The sequence below is a fragment of the Hippichthys cyanospilos genome, chromosome 11 (assembly GCF_059441005.1).
Source record: "Hippichthys cyanospilos isolate Australia breed blue-spotted pipefish chromosome 11, RoL_Hcya_1.0, whole genome shotgun sequence".
In the NCBI taxonomy this organism is placed as follows: Eukaryota; Metazoa; Chordata; class Actinopteri; order Syngnathiformes; family Syngnathidae; genus Hippichthys; species Hippichthys cyanospilos.
The window spans coordinates 16,939,328-16,963,069 of NC_142379.1; the positions used below are offsets into that span (position 1 = coordinate 16,939,328).

The 23,742-nt window shown below is 37.9% G+C and overlaps 1 protein-coding gene across 2 annotated transcripts in view; it reads left to right on the plus strand.

Moving 5' to 3' along the window:
* Positions 1-23,742, plus strand: part of fchsd2 (FCH and double SH3 domains 2) — a 45,600-nt gene that overhangs the window by 15,340 nt on the left and 6,518 nt on the right. Inside the window, exons 4-19 of one of the 2 annotated variants that reach the window (XM_088426825.1) lie at positions 924-1,003; positions 1,600-1,744; positions 1,855-1,988; positions 3,332-3,386; positions 3,465-3,593; positions 6,510-6,632; positions 8,891-8,986; positions 9,397-9,471; positions 11,404-11,520; positions 11,909-12,013; positions 15,393-15,482; positions 15,611-15,673; positions 21,356-21,490; positions 21,715-21,798; positions 21,982-22,159; positions 23,423-23,643. In XM_088426825.1, coding sequence (XP_088282951.1) covers positions 924-1,003; positions 1,600-1,744; positions 1,855-1,988; positions 3,332-3,386; positions 3,465-3,593; positions 6,510-6,632; positions 8,891-8,986; positions 9,397-9,471; positions 11,404-11,520; positions 11,909-12,013; positions 15,393-15,482; positions 15,611-15,673; positions 21,356-21,490; positions 21,715-21,798; positions 21,982-22,159; positions 23,423-23,643 — 1,830 coding nt within the window. The remainder of the gene's footprint in view (positions 1-923; positions 1,004-1,599; positions 1,745-1,854; positions 1,989-3,331; positions 3,387-3,464; positions 3,594-6,509; positions 6,633-8,890; positions 8,987-9,396; positions 9,472-11,403; positions 11,521-11,908; positions 12,014-15,392; positions 15,483-15,610; positions 15,674-21,355; positions 21,491-21,714; positions 21,799-21,981; positions 22,160-23,422; positions 23,644-23,742) is intronic. The other variant, XM_088426826.1, reaches the window with a different exon arrangement.

The window sequence follows — 23,742 nt, forward strand, 5'->3', positions numbered from 1 at the left end:
CATTTTTGCCACTTCGATATTTTCGGGGCCAGGACTCAGAGCACAGAATAAGCAAGGAATTCTTAGAAAATATAACTGTTCTTGTATATGGCTGTGCCATTCATTGTTAAAGATTCTCAACAGGGTGAACTGGTTTAGCCAATGACTGATTACTATATATTCCAATGACTGAACAAAGTAGATAAGAATGGAAAAAGTATGCTTGGTCCGAAGAAAGAAAATAGCACTATGGAAGTGTTTGGGGTGAGAAGCAACATTGTTGTTAAAAGCTCCAAAAAATTAAATTTAGTGTGGTGCAAAATGCAAATTTTGATGCATAAACTGTGAAACAAAACCATTTATTATGAGCCCAGAATAGTCTAAACTTGAGGATGATATAATGTAGTGGGGTCATTTTAAATTCAGTAGAGGAAAGGGAGATGAGCAATGAATAGAAGTTGTAGAGGAAATTCCAATGAAGCTACAATGTAGCATATGAATATGTATTTGAAAAATGTAGTATGGGGTGTATCATAGTTTTCAGCTTACTGGTGTGCCAGACGTGCATCCACACAGATATAAACAAAGGGAAATGTGCAACGAAGTTGTCACTACTGTCACAGTGACCTACTGTAGTGTATGTAGGTTACTCAGTGCTACAGCCCTCTAGTTTCTGCCTGGTGCATGTACTGTACACGATAACTCTCCTTGCATATGGCTGGCCCATTCATTGTTAAAGAATCTCAACAGAGTGAACAAGTTTAGCCAAGAAATGCATATGCCAATACTGTATATTCCGATGACTGAACAATGTAGATCAGCACACAATAAGTACAGTATGCTTGCTCCAAAGGGTTTAGTATCCTGCTTTGTCAAGAGGTCTTGTAGATTAAATGTCTAAGTAATATATTTTCTGGACTAATTGCATATTCATTTTGTCTTAGGCGCTGCAGAAGTTAGCAAGCCAATACCTGAAGCGAGACTGGCCTGGAATCACTCCTGATGACCAGAGAACAGACTACAGGTCAGTGTGTGTCTTTTTTAATTACTGAGTCATTCCAGAATTGGAGGACATTTGAGCTTCAAAATTCTTGAGAATGAAACCTTCACTTATCTGATTTTCTGCTACATATTCATCAATAATAGGGAATCCACTATCATTGGCTTGATTAGTTCAGCTTACAGATCAATGGTACAATTGTTGTTACATGATTTTAATAAATAAATAAATAAACTGACTATAATCATAGTACCAGAGTTGCAGGTATACCCTATACCAAAAATATATATATTCAATATGTTTTAGTATTTTCTAAGTGGATTATTTAAAAGATAAAGGGCCGGATGTAAAAGGACCTCCAATTCTGGTATGCCTTTACTAATCAACCTTATTTGTTCTGAATGTGCAGAAAGAATTTATGGATAAACAAATCATTTTATTGTATTTTAATTTCTGTCCTCTGGTGGATTTTTAGCAATACAGCAGTACAAAAGTTGAAAGAAAAACAAGTTAAACATCACCTTATGTTGTTGTTCATTTGCCTTACTGCAATGCATGAAATTTAAATACAAGATGAATGTCAACATATCTATTCCATTGTGTTTATCCTGTACAACCAGGAATGTGTATGCAGTGTGGCGGTCCTACTTAGAGGGTACAGTTCAGGTGAGCCAGTCCAGACTCAACGTATGTGATGACTACAAGAGTCAAATCTCAGATCCTGCAAAGATTGTCAGACTCTATAAGGAGCAGCAAATAAAAAAAGTGAGTATATAGAGGGTGATACTTGGGTACATTCATGAAGTGTGTTGTGGTTTCTGTTCTTAAACATTTTGGATGTTATTCTCCTTATTTCATTCTTTTCTCTTACCAAGATCATCGATCAGTTAAGTGGCATTCAAGCAGAGCTGCAGGAGTCGGTCAAGGAACTAGCAAAATCCAAGAAAAAATACTACGACTGTGAGCAGGTTGCCCACGCAGTACGAGAAAAGGCGGATATAGAAGCCAAGTAAGTGTGTATAATTATAGAAATACTATGGATTTGTTCAAAAGACATGCCGGCATAACTCTTAACAGATAAGGGCAAACACAAAACAAAAACAGTTAAGAGGCCACCAAAAAGCAGAAAAGCCATGTGTCTCTATATAGTAACGGCTTTAGTTTTTTTCTCTCCATTTTCTATCTAAAAGTTAAATTAGCTACGACCATATTTATTTGGTGAGTCACAGTGCCATATTGTGTAGGGTGCATTGAAAGGCCATTTAGCTGTTTTCTATTGACTGACAAAAGACTACAGCTATTCCTCAGCCACACCATTTTATTTCAGTTGAAAGAAGTGCTATATTTGCCTAACACAAGGACAAACACACACAGACACATGTATGGCTTACATATGGCTTATGAAGACACGATTTATAACAGGTTGGTAATATGATCCAAACGATATATATATATATATATATATATATATATATATATATATATATATATATATATATATATATATATATATATATATATATATATATATATATATATATATATATATATGTATATGTATATGTATATGTGTGTGTGTGTGTGTGTGTGTGTGTGTGTGTACACACACACAGTGCAGTTTAAACACATATTTTACATGTTGTTCTTTATGCTGCCATCTACTTGCTGTTTTGGGTTCTGTTATTGTACAAGTTAAAGGTTATTCTATTTTAGCTCGACTAAAGCACATTTGATTCTCTTTGGAGATAGAAACATACGGTCTCGCACATTCATGCTGACATGTTTGCATTTCTGTGGGAATGGTGTGCACATTTCTGAATGTGAGAATTAGATCCATACAAGGAACAAAACCCCCACAGAGTCAGCACACAGCCTGTTATCAGCTCTGTTTGATGTCACAATGGATGAATTATGATGGCTGCATTGGGCTGAGAATTATTGCTGTCAAGCCACTGCTTCCTTTAGATTATTTTTTATGATGAATCAGAATTTTGACATCATTCTTATTGTGTAGATTTTCTTCTGACGTTTTCTTCTGATGCTATGCTTTACTCTTGAGGGTGATACTGCTCCAATACAATAGCTGTATGAAAACGTTGATTTTAATTTTAAGTATTCATGTTTTATATAAAACACACCTTTCAGTAGTGAAGTTATTATATTTTGCTCTCTCTCTCATGTTGCTACATCCTTGAGAACAGTCCTGTAGTCTAACGACCATTGCCATTCACTTTCTGATTTAGTGATTATTAACCCAGTAAAATGTAGCTTGAGCACATAGGCACCTAAAATTGCTAGATTACATTTAAAAGAAGTTTATTGTGTTTTTTTTTTTGCTGCTATTTTTTTTAGGTCTAAACTGGCTCTCTTTCAATCAAGAATTAGCTTGCAAAAAGCAAGTGTGAAGGTAAGACATTCATATACTCTTGTGCTTGTCTTAATTTACTATACTAGGAGAAAGTTGAAATTATGTATGTCATTTTAGTTGAAAGCAAAGCGAAGTGACTGCAACTCGAAGGCAACACAGGCAAGAAATGACTATTTGTTAACATTAGCTGCTGCCAACGCTCACCATGACCGCTACTACCACACGGACCTGCTCCACTGCATACAGGTATTTGTTTAAATGATTGAGAGTTTTGTTGTAGAATCTACCTTATGAATCATTTTCCTTTGTACTTTGTTTCATTTCAATTTTATCTTGTGTTCATAATATCTTCAAGGCAGCTTCAGTAATGCAATGACATGTTTCTTTCATTACATGTAGCTTAAGAGATTCAATCATGGCTCATGTCCTGAGGGAATTTCGAGCAAAGAGGAATTTTTCAGCTCAAGGAGAGTTTTGAATTAGACTCAGTTTGGATAAAAACTATGTTCGGAGTCACATTTCCTTTCAATGCCTTTTGAGAAGGGGACAACATCAAACAAAACGTGATGATTTCACTCTTAGGAATGTTTTTACATATGTGCCTTTCTGATTAGCTTGGAAAAAAGTTTAACAATTCTATAATCAAACTAATGGACAGGCACACCAATCTGAATTTAAGGGCACTTGGGGGCAAATGAATTGTCAGATGTCTTTGAAAGTTGTTATTTGTTTAATATTAAATTACTATGGGCCCCCGGTTTACGAGATTAATCTTGTCCGCGGTTGGGATCGTAACGCGAATTCACCGTTATAATATATAAAATAAGAGCAATTACCTAAAAACGCCTCAAAAGAGAAGCAAAACAACAACCTACCTCACAGGTCATGACAGTTGTTGATGTTAATTGTAAAGCGGGATAAATGCCTTAAAGAGGGGACGAAAAACTCAGTATTTCGCATCGTAATGTGAAAAAAACATAAGCCAGGGACGCTGTAACCCGGGGGTCCACTGGAGAATTGGAGCATTAAAAATTAAAATTAATTCAGTCCTGTTTACTTCCTGTGCCAGCTGAACTTTGTTAACTTTGCAACCAAACTTAGAGTGTCACTGGCACGGACAAAAATGGTCGTTTAGGAAGTTTTACCTTATAAAGTTGCTTGATAGCAATACGGAAAAATAAAAAATAAAAAAAAAATCCCTACTATATTAAATACAACGGCGTGTTAAAGTCCGCTAGCGAATAAAAAAGATGAGACAAAATTTGAAGTCGGCATGGCAAAATTAAAAGCTGTCATTTTGTCAATCTGAGATTTAGCTTTGTTGAAAATATTTTATATGAATCCAATAATTATGGGAAATATAGCAAATAACTAGTCAAAAAATATGAATCCCTTGTCAGAACCATATTGTAGCATTTTAATTGGGGTCAAAATTACAGTGCTGCATTACTCATAATTTTTCTGTCAAACTTTTAGTTGAAATCAGTAGGGAAACAGATTCTAATAAAAGTATTTTCACGATACAAGCTACTATAAGGTACTATTTTGAGTCTTCGCCTTGCTTCCAATCTTAGAGGATTCAGGTGACATAGACCACTGCTGGTTTCTCACTGTGGAACCAATGCAGTGACTGTAAAATTGGACTTGACCCAATACAGGTACACCGTCCACAGTCACCCTTTAGTGTTAATGACCCATTTTATTTTTCTTTCTTCTTGAATAAACAAGTTTTCTGAACTTCTACCTGAAACTAAATGCAGTAGACAATAATACGCACTTGCTTTTGTTTGTGTTAATGTTTCCTCATGTTGATTCACCCATTGTGGTGTGCTTGTTCAAAAAAATAGTCACTTTTAATCACCTTAACTAAAACCACTTTAAAAAAGATAAATAAAATTACTGCATTTTTATATATGAAAGTACATGATACTTTGGCCCTAAAAGTAACGTTTTCTGTTCTTGTCAAAATATTCACTCAGGGCAGCTGGTAAGATTCCTGTTCATTTCCAATCGTTGCGTACCCCCCCAACCCCAATACACTCAAGCCTGAGCTGCTCATGAGCATTGACACTATGAGGCACTCCTGAATAATAAATCAGCAGCTTGGAGTGGCAGAAGGCTGCAGGGAATTGTGCGCACACACAAATACAAGAACGTGAACACATATAAGCGAATAGGGGACAGTGCCAGAGGAAACCAATCTGCTCGTTATTTCTCTCCTGCGCTTGTAAGTTCACTCCATAAACACATCTTCTGTCCGGATGTGTCATCAGTTTCATCTGTTAGGCGCAGACACCAACGCAAGTCAATGCACGACCTCTTTGCTTCTGCTTCTTCTGGACCGTGTTTGTCATCACATATGCATTAATTCAACGCATGCACACACATAAGCAAATACACCAACCCACTGGCTGTGAGACAGGTCTTTTTCTGGAAGCTGACTCATTTCATTTCAACGCCACTGCGAATGGATTAAAAAAAATGCGGGAAGAGAAAAAAAGAGGGAGAATGAGATAAGCATCAAGATAAGGAAACATTTAAAATGAAGTCAGGCCACCCATAATGACATAATTTCCTTTACATTTCCTCGATACTCCATTGTGTGAGATCATGCACACAAACATTCATGTCTGAATATTTGAGAGTGTGTGTGTTATGTGTGTGCCTGTGTGTGTGAATGCCCGAGTGGTGAATTGTTGTAAATTGGCATATGAACCCTTTCACCTTCTCCGGCACCTGTGAGAAAGAAACCCAAAATGCACACACACTCGCACACACACAAACAGAGTCCCATTTTCTGTTTATATCAATTTGCTTTCATCATTAACTTATATACATTATATTACAAATTCCACTTTTCCTCCTTTTCGCCATTGCTTACTCATTTCCATTTGTTTTTTTGAAGATGTGTTTTGGAATAGTGTTTGTGACTACCTTAGCCTCTCATGTTAACTACACTGACACTTAATTTAGAAGGTCATATACCTCAGCCTACATATTTACACCTGTATAATGATAAAATCTTGTTAAATTAAACACGTACTGCTTTTGACTCTGGTGAGTCTTCCTACAGGCAATGTGCATCAAATGTGTCTTCTTTATTTATTTTAAGGATTATGTAAATACAAAATATCCATGCTTGCTGTTTCTTTTATCTGCCAGGCCTTGGATGGCAGGATTTATGAGCATGTGAAAGACTACCTGATAGCATTGTGTCGCACTGAGCTGGAAGCCTCACAAGCAACACATAACACCTTCCAGTTTTTGTTGGACAAATCTACAAGGGTGAGTTAGACATCTTCTTTCACTTATTTATAACAGCTGGATTCAGTAAAGGAAAAATGTACAATAACATTTTAAAAATAATAAAATCAATGAAGTTGTGGCATTCTCCCATTGCATTGTATAAATTGCTGGTGGTTGACAATTGATTTTCAGATTTGTCTCAATGCAGACCTTACAAATGAACTACAGTAACGCCGCAGGCACATATTGCTATATCGACGGTATTACAAGTGAGACCTAGATACATTCCTGCAAATGTCAGCCTCTACTGATGTTTCATACTGAAAAGAAAGCGATTTGATTGTCACTTTCTATCAATTCCAGGGGTCTGCAAAACAGTTTGTTGTACATTAATTTGCTGCATCGTTACTACTGTATAAGGAACCCATTACAACTGTACATAAGTCATCTGTGAGAATAAATCCAACTCATATGAATTTGTTTTAATAAAAGCGCTGATGTGATTAACACATCTCATAAATTCTTTGCTCATAATGACTCGTCCAGCTACATGTGCATCAGGCTTATAGTCATTTGGATCATCATTGTAGTTATATATTTATGGTTTTGTTTGGACTTTTTTTTGTTTTTCAAATTAGCTCCCCTAAAATGTTCTCTCGCTAGTCTGCTTAAATGATGTGGTGATTTGGTTTTATTGGTAATGTATTTTTATTAAATTTAATGTATTTATTTGTTTATTTATTTACAAAATGTTGAACATGAAATGGCTAGAAAATTCATTTAAGTAAGCATACACCTAATTGACCTAACTTATTTCTCGCAAATATAATCATAAATCTGCGTGTTTACCCTTTTGTTGAGGATACCCTCTTGTCATGTGCCGTTGTCCAGTCTGTACCACTTAATCAAATAGAGATTGTCCTTATTTACTGGAAATCCAGTCCATGATTTTTCTGTGATTGGACTTGCACGTCCAATCACAACATTATTGCTTACTCTGTCAGTAAAAACGGTGATCAAATGCAGGAAAGTGAGAAAGAGAATATGAAGGATGAATGTTTTTCAAAGTAAATCTTCATACTGCTAAAATCTGTAGCAACGTATCTCCAGCCTATTAGCAGAAAGTCCGAATATAAGTCTAAAGCAGATGGTGCATCATAAATGTAAGACTTGTATTACTTGAATCTTAAGTTAAGACAATTAGAAAAATGACTAGAAAGCAGAGTGAACCAAGAGATAAAACCAAATTAGCCTGTCAAGCCAGACACTTTTATATCACTTTTGTCATTGATTCAAAATATCATTTAAGAATATTTTTCTTGAATTATTTAGACAATTGTGCATCAAAATGTAAAAGCTGCTAAATTAAAATATTTCAGAGCAAACCGTTATTGTGCTGTGAGCTAAAGTGCCATTAAATGTCATTAGACTCACTTTGCACGACAACGCAATCAATCGATTTGCCACTGTTAAAAATACATAGCATTCTTTGATGCTTCCACCTACCAGTAGCTGCTGATTACAGCTGTTAAGATGATTTTGATTGCATTATTAATCCTAGAAGGCAGATTTTTTTTCAATATTTATTTTTATTAGAAAATTGTGGGATTGGGTTACTTTGTGACAACACAAGTGAACCTTTTTAACACAGTTTTTCATACACTCTGCATATTTTCTTTCTTTATTTTGGTTGCTAATTCTAAAACGTATTTATACGTAACACAAGATATGCGTTGATTTAAAACGTTTACACAGTATTATCAGCCCTTGTGGGCTGCTTGTAACGTGTTGTCCTCAAGCATTGGATTTGTTCACATCCTGTACATTATCCTGGGGCCTAAGCCTCCTCTGTTCATAAAACCTAGTGACACCCTTGGGATATTGACAGACTGATGAAAAATGTTAGTGTTTTATGTTGTGTAACACAAACAGATTTGGTATATGTGTAACACAAACAGATTTGGTATACGTATACATGAACAAAAATAGGATATTTGTTTACATTTTATCCAGCATAGCGTTACATGCTGAGTTTAGTGACAAAAGAGAAGCTATATCAAACGAGTCTAGCAAAGTAGCAGGTGTTGCATGGCAAACATCTCATAATATGTTTGTATTAACCAATGGTGTTGCTTCAATGGGTTTACAATTACCATAAAGCAGTTTGAACCTCAGCGTGCCATATGACTGTACGGTTTTTTGCAAAACCAGCCAAGTCACAAAAAATTATACTGGCAGAAAGACTTTGCTAATTGCAGAGTAGTCAAAGACAAAATCTACTTGTGTCTCTTTCTTAGATAATACAGGAGTTCAACCAGCAGTTGTTCATGCAAGAGAACCCAGTGTTCCACAAAGCACACGACTTCCAGTTCCAGCCCAGCGAGTGTGACAAGGTGAGAGCTGGTGAACACAACGATATCCTACTGTGCGTGCTAGTGGAACATGTGACCACGTTCAAACAGCAGGACACTTTTTTTTTCTTCTGTTTAACCCATCTTACTGGCACACATGAACAGTTCCTTCACCAAGTCATAAGTCTGCTATCTGGCCACATGTTCAGTTTTCTTTCATTCTTTCAACTTAATAATGATTTCCACTCAATATATTTTGGTGTTTCAAATAGTAATCTGTTGAGATACTTAGAAAACTTTTCTAACAGCTCATCTCCCTATACATAATATGCCCTATCTTTCCTGTGTCCTCCCAATCCCACTTAAACTCTGCTAACACTTTTCCCTCAACTATTTTCCCACTAACTCCTCCTTGTGTTTGTGTGTTTGTTGCTTTTGGTCGCGTTGTCCAGACTCTGAGCTCGGTGCAGCAGTTGGTGGACATTGAGCCTTCACCCGTCAGTGCCATGAGAATGACCCTGGCACAGGTAGCCATAACTGTTAGAAACTCTCTCTTTATTGCACTCGGGTGCCACGGCTTCTCATTATTGAGACATTTGTGCCTACTATACTCTCGCATTCATATAACGTGTATTCACTTTGTCAAGTTATCATAGTGGTACCTGTAATTCACAGGTATGTGTCTTAAATATATATACGTAATGTTAGTTTTCAGCCACAGAGATGAGCTATTTTTTTTTACAGATTCTGGACATGCCTTGCCAGATATTTATACTTTAGACAGAATCACAAATCACATCAACCGCTTTTTCATGAAGATGGGACAAGCATTCTCACCCAGCAAAAATTGGTTGAAAATACAATGAAAAAACACCACTTGTGTCCCTCTAAAAAACATCTGGCTGAAAAGTCATTTTCAAATCGTCAAACAGACAGACGTATTTGGAATATATATCCTTTTACTGTCTAAATTTGATTGAAAACTGAAAGTCTGTTTTCTTTTCAAGATGATTAAGAGAATTTTTTGACCATGAATGCCTTACATTCTTATTCCGATGGTCCCTTAAGGGTCTTGCTTGAAGAAGTAACTGGATATTACCATTTGCCTTGGAATCAATCTTCAGTCCTCTGTATTCCAAGTCAATGGTCTTAACCACTGAACTATCCAGCTGCAAGCAGTAGATGCAGAGTATATAATGCTGACAGGCAAGGCATATACTGTATAAAGACACAAGAAAATCATTTTCTGTTGAACACAAAATTGTTCTTATTAATATTGGTAATAATACAATGCTGCACTTATAGCTGGCAGAAATGAATCGGATAAATCGTCAACAAATTCTGAAAAATATTTGGCCCTCTGGATAAGCTAAACACTACTTAGTATTCAACTAATTTTAGACACAATCTGAACCACATTGGACAGTTAAACACCAGATAAATTTCAATGACTATTACTCATTTGATCCATCTCGGAGGGCAATAACTGTAGCCGTGTTTCAATGGCTTATTTGGGACTAAATTTGGACCACATTGGATAGGCTAAACAAAACCCAATTATGAACATTATGAATATTGGACTAAACTGAATTCAAGAAGTATTCTTTAATAAATTTGTTCCCCATCGGACAGGCTAAACACAACTCTATTATTAACAACAGTTTTTGAATGAAATCAAGTCTAAGTCGAAGATGGACAAACCGGATTTAGGCCAACATCCATAAAACATCTGATGCTGCGAGGGTTCTTACTTGTTTGTGTGAGAGGATGCTCTACACTATTAGTCACGATTACTTGTGCCTTGCTGAAACATACCCATAATTATTGTGATTAATCATTGGAAAGCTCTTATGCATTCAACAAGTGAGGCTTCTAAACCATATGTTGTGTATAGTTCTTAAATTACTAGAGGAAAATAAGACATCTACCTTCCACAAAATACATGCTCAATGAAGGGTGTTAGTGTTCCTATTTTTATCACACTGTTCCCAAGATGCACAAAAGAAAGTTACTTATTGGCATATGAAACAACTTTTTTTGTAACTTCCAACACTTTACCAATATGTGACATTGTATTTGGATCCCGGCAAATAATTTAAATCTGTAATTTGCCTGTGCATACAAAGGCACAGCATGATTTTATGCATTTCTGAAGAATAATGTGCACCACCAACTTCCCCCGACACTTGCGATTGGTAGTCCACACAAATATGCACACATAAACACTGTGTCGTTAACATGTTGTTTTGATAGCAATAACTTGCAGCTTTGCAGTACTGTACACCCTCACAAGACAGATGAAATGTTTCTTTCTTACTCTCGTTAACTCTATGAACTGCTTCTGTATGTAAAACTCTGTGTTAGTGTTCTCTCTTGTCTTAGTTCTGCAGTATGCGTGCCTGTGTGTTTTCCCATGTGTTTACTCATGCTTGCATGATTGTGTATGTTTGTTTTATTAGAGTCGTCAGCTGGAGTCAGAGATGGGAACCACCGAGGAGCACAGTCTGAACAAGGAGGCCAGGAAATGGGCGACACGAGTGGCCAGGGAACACAAGAATATTATCCACTACAAGAGAGTGAGACATTGCACATGTACCTTTTGCGTAATATAAATTGGAAACACATTATCTTAATATATTCACAGTTAATTTTGAGCTCACCAAAATCTAATTTTCAAAAGATGAGAAAATTATTTGTTATTTCCTATGGCGAAAACACATATATCAACATTTGGAAAAATTCATAATTTTCTTCACCTTTCTTAACTCTTGATCACCTCACATCTATAAAATGTTAAAAAATTCTATTCTTTCTTTGATGATGTAATGTTAGTTGTTAAACAACAAAATAAAAGGTGATAAAATTGTACGAATAATGAATGTAAGCCTATTCCTAATATGACTACAGGAATAGACATTATCATTGTACTGACCTCCAGTACGTGCTTTGTGTGTGTTTGCTCAGTCACTGGAGGAGTGTGAGAGTCATGGCCTGCCACCCACTGAACAGGGCAGAGCAGATCTTGAGATGAAGATAGAAGAATCCAAAGAAAACATACGCAAAGCTGAGGTTTGTCACTTTTCTTCTTTTTTTTCTCATTATACCAACATGTAACGCCGCTTGATATTAATTAAAACATTTACACAGCTGGTGTAGTTACTAAGCAGGGTCTTAAAAAAGGAGCAACAGAAGAATGTTTACTACAGCCTGAAAAAAAAACAATATACATATTTACATACATACATATTTATTTATATTATCAGCTACATTTTGAAAGTGGAAGTTTTTTTTTTTTTTTTACCCTTAATCTAAATACAGTCGGCCCCCGGCTTACGAGCACCCTGATTTACGAACAATTCGCCTTACGAGCGTGGATCAGGGAGATTTTTGTCCTCCGCTTACGAACAAACCTCTCGCCTTACGAGCAATTCGACATGCCGGCCATTGAATATGTAGCAATGTTCTCGTTTAATTGCGTCAATAAAATCAACAGTAGCGACATCATTAATCATCAGTAGATACTTGTGGCAGTAATGTGAACGCTATTGGTCTTACAACGTCACACTGACTGTCTCACTCACGGTGTCTAAATATATTACCATTTAAGTGTAGTGTTTGTACAGCTAAAGGGAAAAACAGCTGACATGAAATTAAATGTGCCGATTGCAGGACAAAGAATTGTCATTGGTTTAAATGTGTGTTTTTTTTTAATTAATTGTCAATACATTCCAACCGTTTAAAAAAAAAAGTGCGAATAATTATCAGTCAGTCACGGAGATGCGAATATGCTATTGGTCGATTAAGGTCACCCGGTCTCACTCACGGAGATGCTATTGGCCGGCGTCACACGTCAATCACAGAAATGCCGATATGCTATTGGCCGAACGCCTTTATCTAGCTTGAAGGGACAGGATGGAAGGAAGCAGAGAAAATTAGTGAAAAACGGAATGTTGTGAAGACTTTGCAAACTTTATCTGTTAGACATAGCTTCTAAAATTACTAGCAGCGGTAAAGAAAGAAATAAGAGGATGATGTTTTAGTATCTGCGTGATTTGCACCCTGACTGAAAGAGTTACAGTAACACTGTAAGACCAATAGCATATCTATCGCCGTGTTAACTTTGAGCGTTGGACCCTGCCCCATGTGCTTATACCCAGCTCAAGTCTCGTCGTTTCAAAGGTAAAACCTAATTATCCAATGTATTTATTATAAAATGCAAGTGTACAGCAGATTATGTCACTCAATTTTAATATATGTATACAGTGTGTCGTTTTTACCTAAAGCTTCTGCGCGCGATGCACGCATTCACGAATTAACATGGGTTTGGATTGCCCGCTATACGAGCAATTCGAGACACGAGCGTAGCCGCTGAACGGATTAAGTTCGTAACCCGGGGGCCCACTGTACTGGGATATGAAGTTTTTACCCCAGAAAATTGTAGTACATTACAAGACATCCGCGTTTCCTAAATATTGTAATCATTATCACTACAGAGGTTTCTAACTAACATACGGAAAATATCTTGTACATTTCTTACAATATCCTTAAATATAGTACAGTATTTTCATTTTAATTAATGACTTCTCTTTGTTGACATGCAACATACTGTCTTATTGTGATGGATGTGTCATCTACTGTATTACTAATCAATTTGAGTTACTAGATATCGTGGTTTGAACTATTAAAAGACCGTGCATCGGCTAAACTCAAGTGTATTTCACCCTGGATAGATTATCACTTTGCCTCTACATCTCTGTTGCTTTGCTTTGCTCATTACTGTATTTTCCTCTAGCTCTCAAAGCTTACCAGCTCTCACGTCAGACACCCTCTGCTGGCAGTTTTTTGCAAATATGTCTGCTTCACATGACAGGCAGACACTATTAATAACATGCTATCACACATAATGCAAACACAGGTGGTGCAAGAATCAGCTGTGTAATCACATCCATTTTCACAGTCTCCTGCTCTTCCTGTCTAGCGTGACCTTGATCAGGCATATAGACAGTACAATATATATTTAATGAAATGGCTGCTTTATAGAGCTCTTATCTGAGCATTATTAAGGAAATGAAAGTAGCACAAGTTGCATGAATCCATTTTGCCTATAGCATCATGCACATAGTTATAACACTTCTCTCGGACTCATGTTTTAATATTCACTTCCACTTTGCAGGCTGAATAATAAAATCCATGAATAGGGAACACAATGGTCATACATTATGGTTGTCATTCTACATTAAGAGGCAACCTAATATGCTATTTTAGTACAGTACTTAAATCAGGGATCATTATCATTATAAAGGTAATGGTTTTGAAATGCAGCATAATGATTTGGGTTTTTAAAGATTTGCGTTTCTTCTGTTCTTCTGTTGTTTTTTTCTTCATCTGTTTCCAACAATAAGAAACACATTTAATGAGTTAATCTTACATGACCGCATTAGAACATAAGCAGTGGCCAGTAATGCCTATATTCACAGTTGGGCTGACATCTAGTTCCACCAAGGATAGTCAATAAATTGCTTCAGAGGTATGATTTAGAACTTTGGCCCTCATAATATATTTAGATTGTAATACACATTTCCTCTATTAATTGCATCATTTTTTTATTCCCAAATAGCCTATTTTCCTCTAGCATTTGATCCCTGCTTACAGAAAGTGACAAAGAGCACTTGAGGGGTCCCTATGTTTATTAAGCAGAGCTGGAGAGCTGTCACTGTTGGTATTCAGACAGACACACTGATCCATCAGCAATCAATGTGCTGTGTCAGCGCGAGAGACAAAGTGAAGGAACAGGTAATGAAAGAGGACAGCAATAAAAATGCAGAGAACATGACAAGAGAGGATTAGAGTTGAAGAGAGTTGAGCAAGTGAGGCAGACAAGCAGGGCTTTCCTACTCTGTGTTTATAGCTTCATCATATTGTCTCATTAGTAAAGAAGACAGCACCTATCCAGCAATCACAGTGCTGGCAGCTCATTAAAAGTAAGTTTGGAAATAAAAGTGAGCCGCCTGATTTTAGTACTTTATCCCCATGGAGAGTTTGACTTTGAATGGTGAACTTTGAATGGCAAACAACAACAAAACGAATAACGCGTCAATAGCTTTGTAAATTTCAGACATCTACCACAGCAGTAATAATACCATTCACTTCTAAAACTTGTTTTTCCAAGTGTGGTGCAAATAGATTTGTGTTTGTCAACCTTTGTTAGAATAAGACCTTTTTTTGCCATGACTGACATGAAGGCTGACACAACTTGCAAGGTTTACCAGCTTCGAACAGTCTAGTTTTCTTCCATGTTCTCGTTCAAATAATCATTGTTACATGTCCTCGGTTCATACCTTTTTTTTCTCTTCATAAGCAAAAACTAAAAAGTATCAATATGTGCTGTACATCCAGTAACATGGTGGATGGGTTTACTGTACCAAGCGTTTCCTTTCTTTCTTCAAAGACAATAAAGTTAAAAGCAGAAGCGCGATTGGACCTCCTGCGGCAAGTGGGCGTTGCTGTCGACACCTGGCTGAAGAGCGCCATGAACCAGGTATGTTACAGTTTGCTGCATGATATGCATTCATTCCGTTAATGTGATGTACTGTAGTTATATGCGTCAATGCATGCTTGCATGAGTGCAGTTTCACAAAGAGACCCTCGCTCTTACTGTGCATGTAGGTGATGGAGGAGCTTGAGAATGAGCGCTGGGCCAACTACACTTCCCAGGATCCCTCGTTGTCGGTGAGACAACTCACTCTGTGTTGGTTCTCCGTCAAAATAGCATGTTCACTTTTGTTTGAAGCAGATTTTTTTTTGGGGGGGGGGGGCAAAAATGTGTAAGCACAACTTGCGCTAATCTCATACCTTCAGGAAAGTGTTGAAGAATGATCAGAACTGCATGTCTATATCATTATGGCATATCCATTCATTTTTTATTGACGCAAGTCTGTATCAGGATTGCGGGCTTAATTTAGCTGCCAAATTGACAAACAATGAATAACATTTAGCGTTAAGGGATTTTAATATCTTCCAGTGCTAAATTTTTTTTGTACTTGTGTTGAATCTAAAAAAGGACACGTAAGACACGTCTCTTCACAAATGTGACACATGCTTTTCTCATGAAAGTTAGAACTGACTGTTTACATTTTTACATTTGAATCTTAACAATGGTTAACATGTTTGATGACACTTATTTTTGTAAAGTTAGTTATGATTTTTTAATGCAATAGTTTGAACCTGAAATTGATCATTTTATATATATATATATATATATATATATATATATATATATATATATATATATATATATATATATATATATATATATATATATATATATATATATATATATATTTATGTGTGTGTGTGTGTGTGTGTGTGTGTATTTCCTATTGGAAACACACAAAATACACAGATTAGTCATCCATCTTCCCAGAAAGCCTTACATTGGATCTCAGAGTTTCTATTGTACATGCTCTCGGAGTTACACATTTTCAAATCTAAACCTTTCATTGCTCTAATTGTGAATAATTCATGTTAAGCACATTCTCTAACAGTCTGTGGTACCCCAATTGGAATCTTTCTTTTCATTGTACAGAAAATTTTCAGAAAGACAGGCAACCGGAGGCTTTCATTTTTTATGATTTCATTACAGACTACCTTGCCAGAATAGCTCTCCTGACAAATCTCTTCGTGAATGATGCAAAGTGTAAGATAATTGATTGATCACTCGGCCTAATTATCTGTCTGACGAGAGTGCCTACAAGAAAAAAGGAAACATAATTCATTCAGAAGTCTCAAACTCCATTGCAAACTTTACAAGCCCCCCCAAATATCTTTTTGCTATATTCAACAAAAACACATTTCGAAAGTTATCGATTTACCACCTAGTCATTAAACATAAAATAGATGTGTATTTGCTGGACATTGAAATGGAGATATTGTCATTCTGCTCACATGACACTGCAGTAACACATCACAAACACCAGAGTGATTCTCAGTGGAAGGCTACACAGAAAGGCTGTGAACTGCTGATGGCAGTTGCACGACAATGAGGCTAAAATGGGAGCAGCTTTAGAGGAATTTTATTGGTAAGGGTGTAAAGATGGGGTGATAATGAAAAGGTAAACTTGGATGCTAAGGTGAGGAAAAAGGACAAAATTACATAGGTAAAGGGCAAAAAATAACACGGAGACACATTTAGAATCGTCCCTGGATGGTCAAAGTCGGCCAGCTTCCATCTTTTTCATACCTTTCTTAGCTTTATTTACATTATTGAAAACTATTATGCAGTATGTTGGATCTTTCACATTTAATTTTAGCTTTGATTGCGTGCCCAGTTGCATAATGTTATAGTGTTTACATACCTTTGTGAAAGACTCCTGCGCGCTCGGGTATGAGCTGGTATCAATGCACATGCACACGTTCATCGCTTCATAGCTGTATTATTACCAAATTGGCTAATGCAGTTTACAAGACAATTGCTCAAAACAGAGATCTCTGGTTCATTTCCGGGTTTCTGCGAAATGATGCCGGTTTGTCTTCCGCTCCCATCTTTTGTATTTGCCAGTTCACCAAAAGGGATGGTCCCATGGCTAGGTCCGCATGTTGGGTTGTTTCCGGTCCTCTGCTGCCCCCCTTTGGGTGGAGGGATTGAATCTAACCACCTCAGCACCTTGGAGATACATTGGAGTCCCCTACAGTTCGAGATCTGTGGGCGCCAGTCGACTGATATGTGTATTCGAGGTTGAGAATGAAACAATGCGCTGTGGAGATGCTTTCCTTCACTTCTAGGCGTCTGTCCCTTTTGATGTCACAGCAGGCAGGCCCCCTGTGGGTGACCAGATCACAATGCCCAACCGATCTTATTACAAGTCAAGCGTGAAGAAGAAACAAACCAATCTATATTGCATTATATATCTCCAGAGAAAATTAATAATAGATTCATTATCATATTCATATCATAAAAATACATAAATCCCTTCAAGTATCACTAATCTATTTTCATGCAATCGTGCCTTACCAGTTATCACGAAATATTTTGCGATTTCCTACGTGGCTGTTTGTGGTTTTGTATAATTTAGCTTTTAGAAGAAATAGAGGGTTACGGTTAGATTTATGAATCATTAGTTCCAAAAAACAGTCTTCGGGTCACAGATAGAAGTTTAAAGCTGAAAAACAATTTTATCTATGAGCATAAAAACTGCAATCAAACTGTTCTAAAATAGACTGGGTTAGAAAATGAATGTGATAATACTGTCACGGCGTTGTTTGCAACGGCTGCACGCGATTGTCCTGGAATTCCCAGTATCAACTGTGCTCCTGTTTGTGCTGCTCTTCACTCCAAATCCAGCCAAAAATGTTTTATTCCTACTCATTTTGCAGCATAGTGCAGTATAATATGAGGTGTAAGTGCAACTTATCCCCTGGCATTCCTGGGCTAGCTGAGAGACATACTTTCCAGCATGTCCTGGGACCTTCCTGGGGCCACCTCCCGGTGAGATCTACCCGGAGCAACTAACATCCTAACCAGATGCGCGAGCCACCCCAGCTGGCTCCTTTTAATGTGGAGGAGCAGCAGCCAACCCGAACCCCCACCTGGAGAGGGCACTCTACCCATTTCCAACTGAGGACCATGGTCTCAGATCTGGAGGTGCTGATCTTCATCTCAGCCCCTTCACTGCAATCCGCCTGGCGATCTGTTGTTTCATCCTGCCCTCAATCGTGTACAAGATCCCGAGATTCTTGAACACCTCCTCTTGGGAAAGGATCTCAGCCCCCACCTAGAGAGGGCACTCTACCCATTTCCAACTGAGGAGCATGGTCTCAGATTTGGAGGTGCTGATCTCAGCCCCTACATACTCTGCTGCGAACTGCGACAGTGAGAGTTAGAGATCATGGCCTGAAGAAGTTAACAGTACTTCATCATCCGGAAAAAGCAGAAATGCAATGCTGAGACAGCCAAACTGGAACCCCTGAATTCTTCGGCTGTGCCTAGAAATTCTGTTCATAAAGGTGATGAGTAGAATGAGTGACAAAGGGCAGCCTTAGTGGGCTCCAACCCTCACTGAAAATGAATCTCTGGCCAAACTCTGACAACAGTGGTACAGGGGCCAAACAAGGTTATCAAAGGGTTTGGTAGCATGTACTCTCGAAGCAACACCACAGGACTCCCTGAGAGACATGGTTGAACGCCTTTTCCAAGTCCACAAAACACATGTAGACTGGTTGGGCAAACTCATGCACCCTCGAGGATTCTGCCAGGGGTGTTCCCCTGTTCCACGGCCGGCATGAATCCGAGGTTCAAGCTGCTGATGCCTCCTCTCCAGCACCTTTGAATAGACCTTATCAGGGATGCTGTGGAGTGTGATCCCTCTAGTTGGGACACACCCTCTAGCTCAACAACAACCAGAGCCTTTAGGAACTCTGGGTGAGTATTGTCCACCCTTGGGGCCTAGCTACCAAGGAGCATGTCTGCTTCTGGAGTCCTACTGGCCAAAAAGGCCCATTAAGACTCCTTCTTCAGCTTCAAGGATCTCTGTCACGGCAGGCCCCGACCACCTTACGGCCACAACTTCGATCAGCTGCCTCAACATTAGAGGCCCGGAACATGGTCCACATGGCCTCAATTTACCCTGCTTGCCACACAACATGGGAGAATATCTGCTCGAGGTAGGAATTGAAACTCCCTCTGGCAGGGGACTCTGCCAGATGTTCCCGGCAGACCCTCATGATGCAATTTGGTCTGCCAGGTCAGACCGGCATTCTCCCCCCACCCTCGGAGCCGTCGCACTACCAGGTGGTGATCAGATGAAAGCTCCGCCCCTCTCTTCACCCAAGTGTCCAAAAATATTCAGTAAACCTGCGGTTCGGCACCCATAGATTCAAAGGTTCACTGAATTTACTATTATTATTTTCATATTGTTTTTTGTATTTTTTGATATTTTCTTTTTTTTCAACTTTTTCACCATTTATCTACTTTTCACGAACACAGTAGCCTATAACATGTTTTTTTGGGGGGGAGGTCCATTAAAAAATCCGTCAATAACCAAGGGGCCACTCAGAATTTATTTAGGGGCCTGCTGGTTGTCAATTGCGCACATACTGTAGATAGCCATGCCTTTCTCAACTTTTATTTTTATCCTCACAAACAATTGTTGTGGAGGCTTTCTTGAGGTCAGTTGAGGTTCACCATACCTATTCTTTGTGCACAAAACTGCCATGACAGACTTGAACTGGAATATTGGTTTTCCAGTCCTCATGCGCTCTGCTTATGAGCTCCTATAGTTGTCACATAATGTACATAAATACAGCTAGGTTATTGTAGTGTATATGTTTTTATCACATTAACAGCAATTTCACTTTTTAATATTAGAAAATGTTGTATTTTAAAATTACTTGTTTTTAATATAGGTCTCCACTGGAGTGCCACACTACCGTATAACTTTTTTTTAGTAATGGGGCAAAACAAACAGAGACCTCTTCCCTCAAATAATAGAATGGAAGAGATTAAATGTTTGTTATGATAGTTACAGGAATAATAAAAAGCTGCTTGTTACTTTGGCCACAGATAATAATAGTAATACCTAAGTAGGACTGTGGGAAGCATCACATTTATCCTTTATTATACTTTCTTTTGAGGACCTACTTTTACAAATCATTAACAACTAATTTGAATTATTTTAAAGGTATTAGATGAACATAAATTTGATGAAAGCATATTTTTTCTGAGCATTTTTTTTTATTCTGCATCATATGTTAACTTGAATTTGGGGAAAGTACAATATTTCTATACCATAAGCATAACATGGGGATATGAAATATTTGCCAATTATTGAAAACTATAGAATAATTAGACCTTAAATGTTTTACATACGCATGGAATGATTTGCAAGGATTTTTATAAAAACAAAGAAAAAAATACCACAATATATTTGTTTTGTCCAAGTTACACATTTAAACTTACACACTCCAGTATTGTTTAATGTGTCAACAGAGATCTGATGACTGAACACAATAGATTGGGGATAGTGAAACGCATACACACAGACATGCACGCACACACGCACACACACACACGCACACACACACACACACACACACACACACACACACACACACACACACAGAAGGTGAAAGCACGCATGCACATGAATGTTATTGTGGACAGGTCAGCTTGCTGTGGCAGCTCCTTTTGCCACAAGATCACCTGACCTTCATAGAAGCCAGTCAGAGGCTGAGGCAACAAAAAGGGAGGTGCTAGATTATGTCATTCATCTTCTGTTTTCCACCTGTGTCAAAACAAGTTCATATCACCTCATAAGAAGAAACAGCTGAACCATTTTCAAGGGGAAAAGGACAAAACATCCCTTTAAAGGTTTTTTTTTTTTAACTTGTTTTGGGACCTGCCTTTAATTGTAACAGGGTGCAGTTGACTTGGAACGTGAGGACGGTGACGAATGCGAAGAGAATATGGAAGTTTTCGATGACAGCAGTTCCAGCCCTTCAGGAACCCTTCGCAATTACCCACTGACCTGCAAGGTCCTCTTCTCATATAAGGTATCAAAAAATGCAGGCAAACACAGACTATCATAAAAATTAAAACAGTTCCTTCTAGGACTACATTTTAGAGAATAGTAAATGTATACATGTTATGTCAGTATAAAAGGCATTATTTATGATCAGAAGCTTAAATGGGATTTTTGATAAGTGGATTTCTCTGTTGCTAACCACATTAGGTCTCTCACTGTACTAAACAGGTTTTGTCTCTTCCTGTGTGGCAGGCTTCTCAGCCAGATGAGTTAACCATCGATGAACAGGAGATGTTGGAGGTCATTGAAGATGGGGACATGGAGGATTGGGTCAAGGTGTGTGAGCACTGAGCACACAAACCTTAAATGTGCTTTCATTTTTTTCTCAAGTTTTTTTTTTCTTTTTTATTTTATTTTTTTAATTATGCAAATGAGCATCAATCTTACAGCAACAACAAACAACATGGGTTTGGATAGTGCACAGTAGACCTGCTGAGCTTTTCTATCTGTCCTCCACAGGCTCGCAATAAGACAGGTCAAGTAGGTTATGTTCCTGAGAAATACCTCCAGTTTCCTGCATCCAACAGTCTGCTGAGCATGCTTCAGTCACTGGCAACACTAGATGCTCGGTCGCACACTTCTTCCAACTCAACCGAGCCAGAGTTGCACTCTGGTTGTGTCAATGGGGAAGTTAACAGTAAGTATTGTAACCTTGATAACAAAAAACTTTTTGTTTCGGTGTTATCACATAACTTGAAGCCTAATCTTTCTTGAATTCCTATTAAGTTCATGTCACCTGGTAAGATATTAGACATACACTATTTCCCAGCTACAGTGCGGGTTCACCATCAGCAGCCAAGCTACATTTTTTTTAAGTATTTGTGTTTACATTTTGTTGCTGTGACGGCATCACAGCAATCTGCTGTTTAAAACACATTTTCATCGGTTGTGAAGTATATATTTGCCTTTTGTAATTCCCTTGTATGTGTGTACTTGCCATGTAATTCCCTCACTTATAGGAAATGAGAGCCACAGTCAAAATTGACACTACAAATCAGACACAATTAGCACACTCATTTGGAGCTGCTCTCTGTGACATCACTTCAAACATTCCTACATAAACATGCTGACATCAAATGCCACCATGCCAGGTCCCGCCTGAACGGTTACTAAAGTTATAATAAACAAAATTCACTTTTTACTTACAGTGGCTAAATTCATTTGGTATCCATTTAAATATCTCTCATTCAAACACGAGCATACAACAATGTTTTCCAATACTGTACATTGTGATTTGCATTTTTTTTTTTGCGTTCTCAATTATGTTTGCAATTTTTAAAATATGTTTGAATAAGTTCCCACGGCCAGTGGGTCTGGAACATACTCCTCGCCATTAATGAGAGTTTACTATTTTTAATGTATATTTAGTCGCAATATTCTAGAGACGCTACAGTATTGTTTTTTGTTTTTTTTTTCCAACAAAAGTGTACCAACAATTTGGTCCATGCTGCTGGGGCTGTGTAACAAATAACAGGACTCTTTGTTTTGAGGCTGCTTTGCTACATCTGGCCTACGGTGTCTTGAATCTGTCCAGGATACAAAGAACTCTCAAGACCTTCAAGTCAAATAAAGAAACATGCTTGGTAGTGTCCGCAAGGATAAACAAAGGAAACATACAGTGAAATGTACGGATAAAAACACAGAAGAATAACTAAAACCAAATCATTGGACTATTCCGAAGTGGCCCTTTTAGGAATCCTGATCTAAATCCTATATTGTGCATATGTTAAAGGAACTGAAACATGACGTCTATAAAAGGCTATTCAACCTTGAAACAGCCTGCTTGCATAGTCCACAGTGCAAACACAAGCTATAATAGCATTTAGTGTTCCAAGCAACTGTGTTTAGAATAGTTCTTCCTATTCTGTGTCTAATTACTGTCCATTATTCCCCCCTACAGCGGTATATGTACGAGCACTTTATGATTACGAAGGCCAGGCGGAGGAGGAACTGTCCTTCTCGGAGGGAGCAGTCATTCGCCTTTTAAGCCGTGACACTCAGACGGATGACGGTTTCTGGGAGGGCGAGCTTAATGGAAAGGTGGGCGTTTTCCCCTCTGTTTTGGTGGAGGACCTGACAGAGAATGGAGAAGCCGGAGTGGGAGGCACCAGTGACGTACAGGTAGAGTGTTTGTGTCAATAAGGTTATTTAGGCTTTTTGAATTTCAGCACTGCACATGGCAAAGACAGGAAGTGTTTTAGATTGTATTTTATTCCAAGG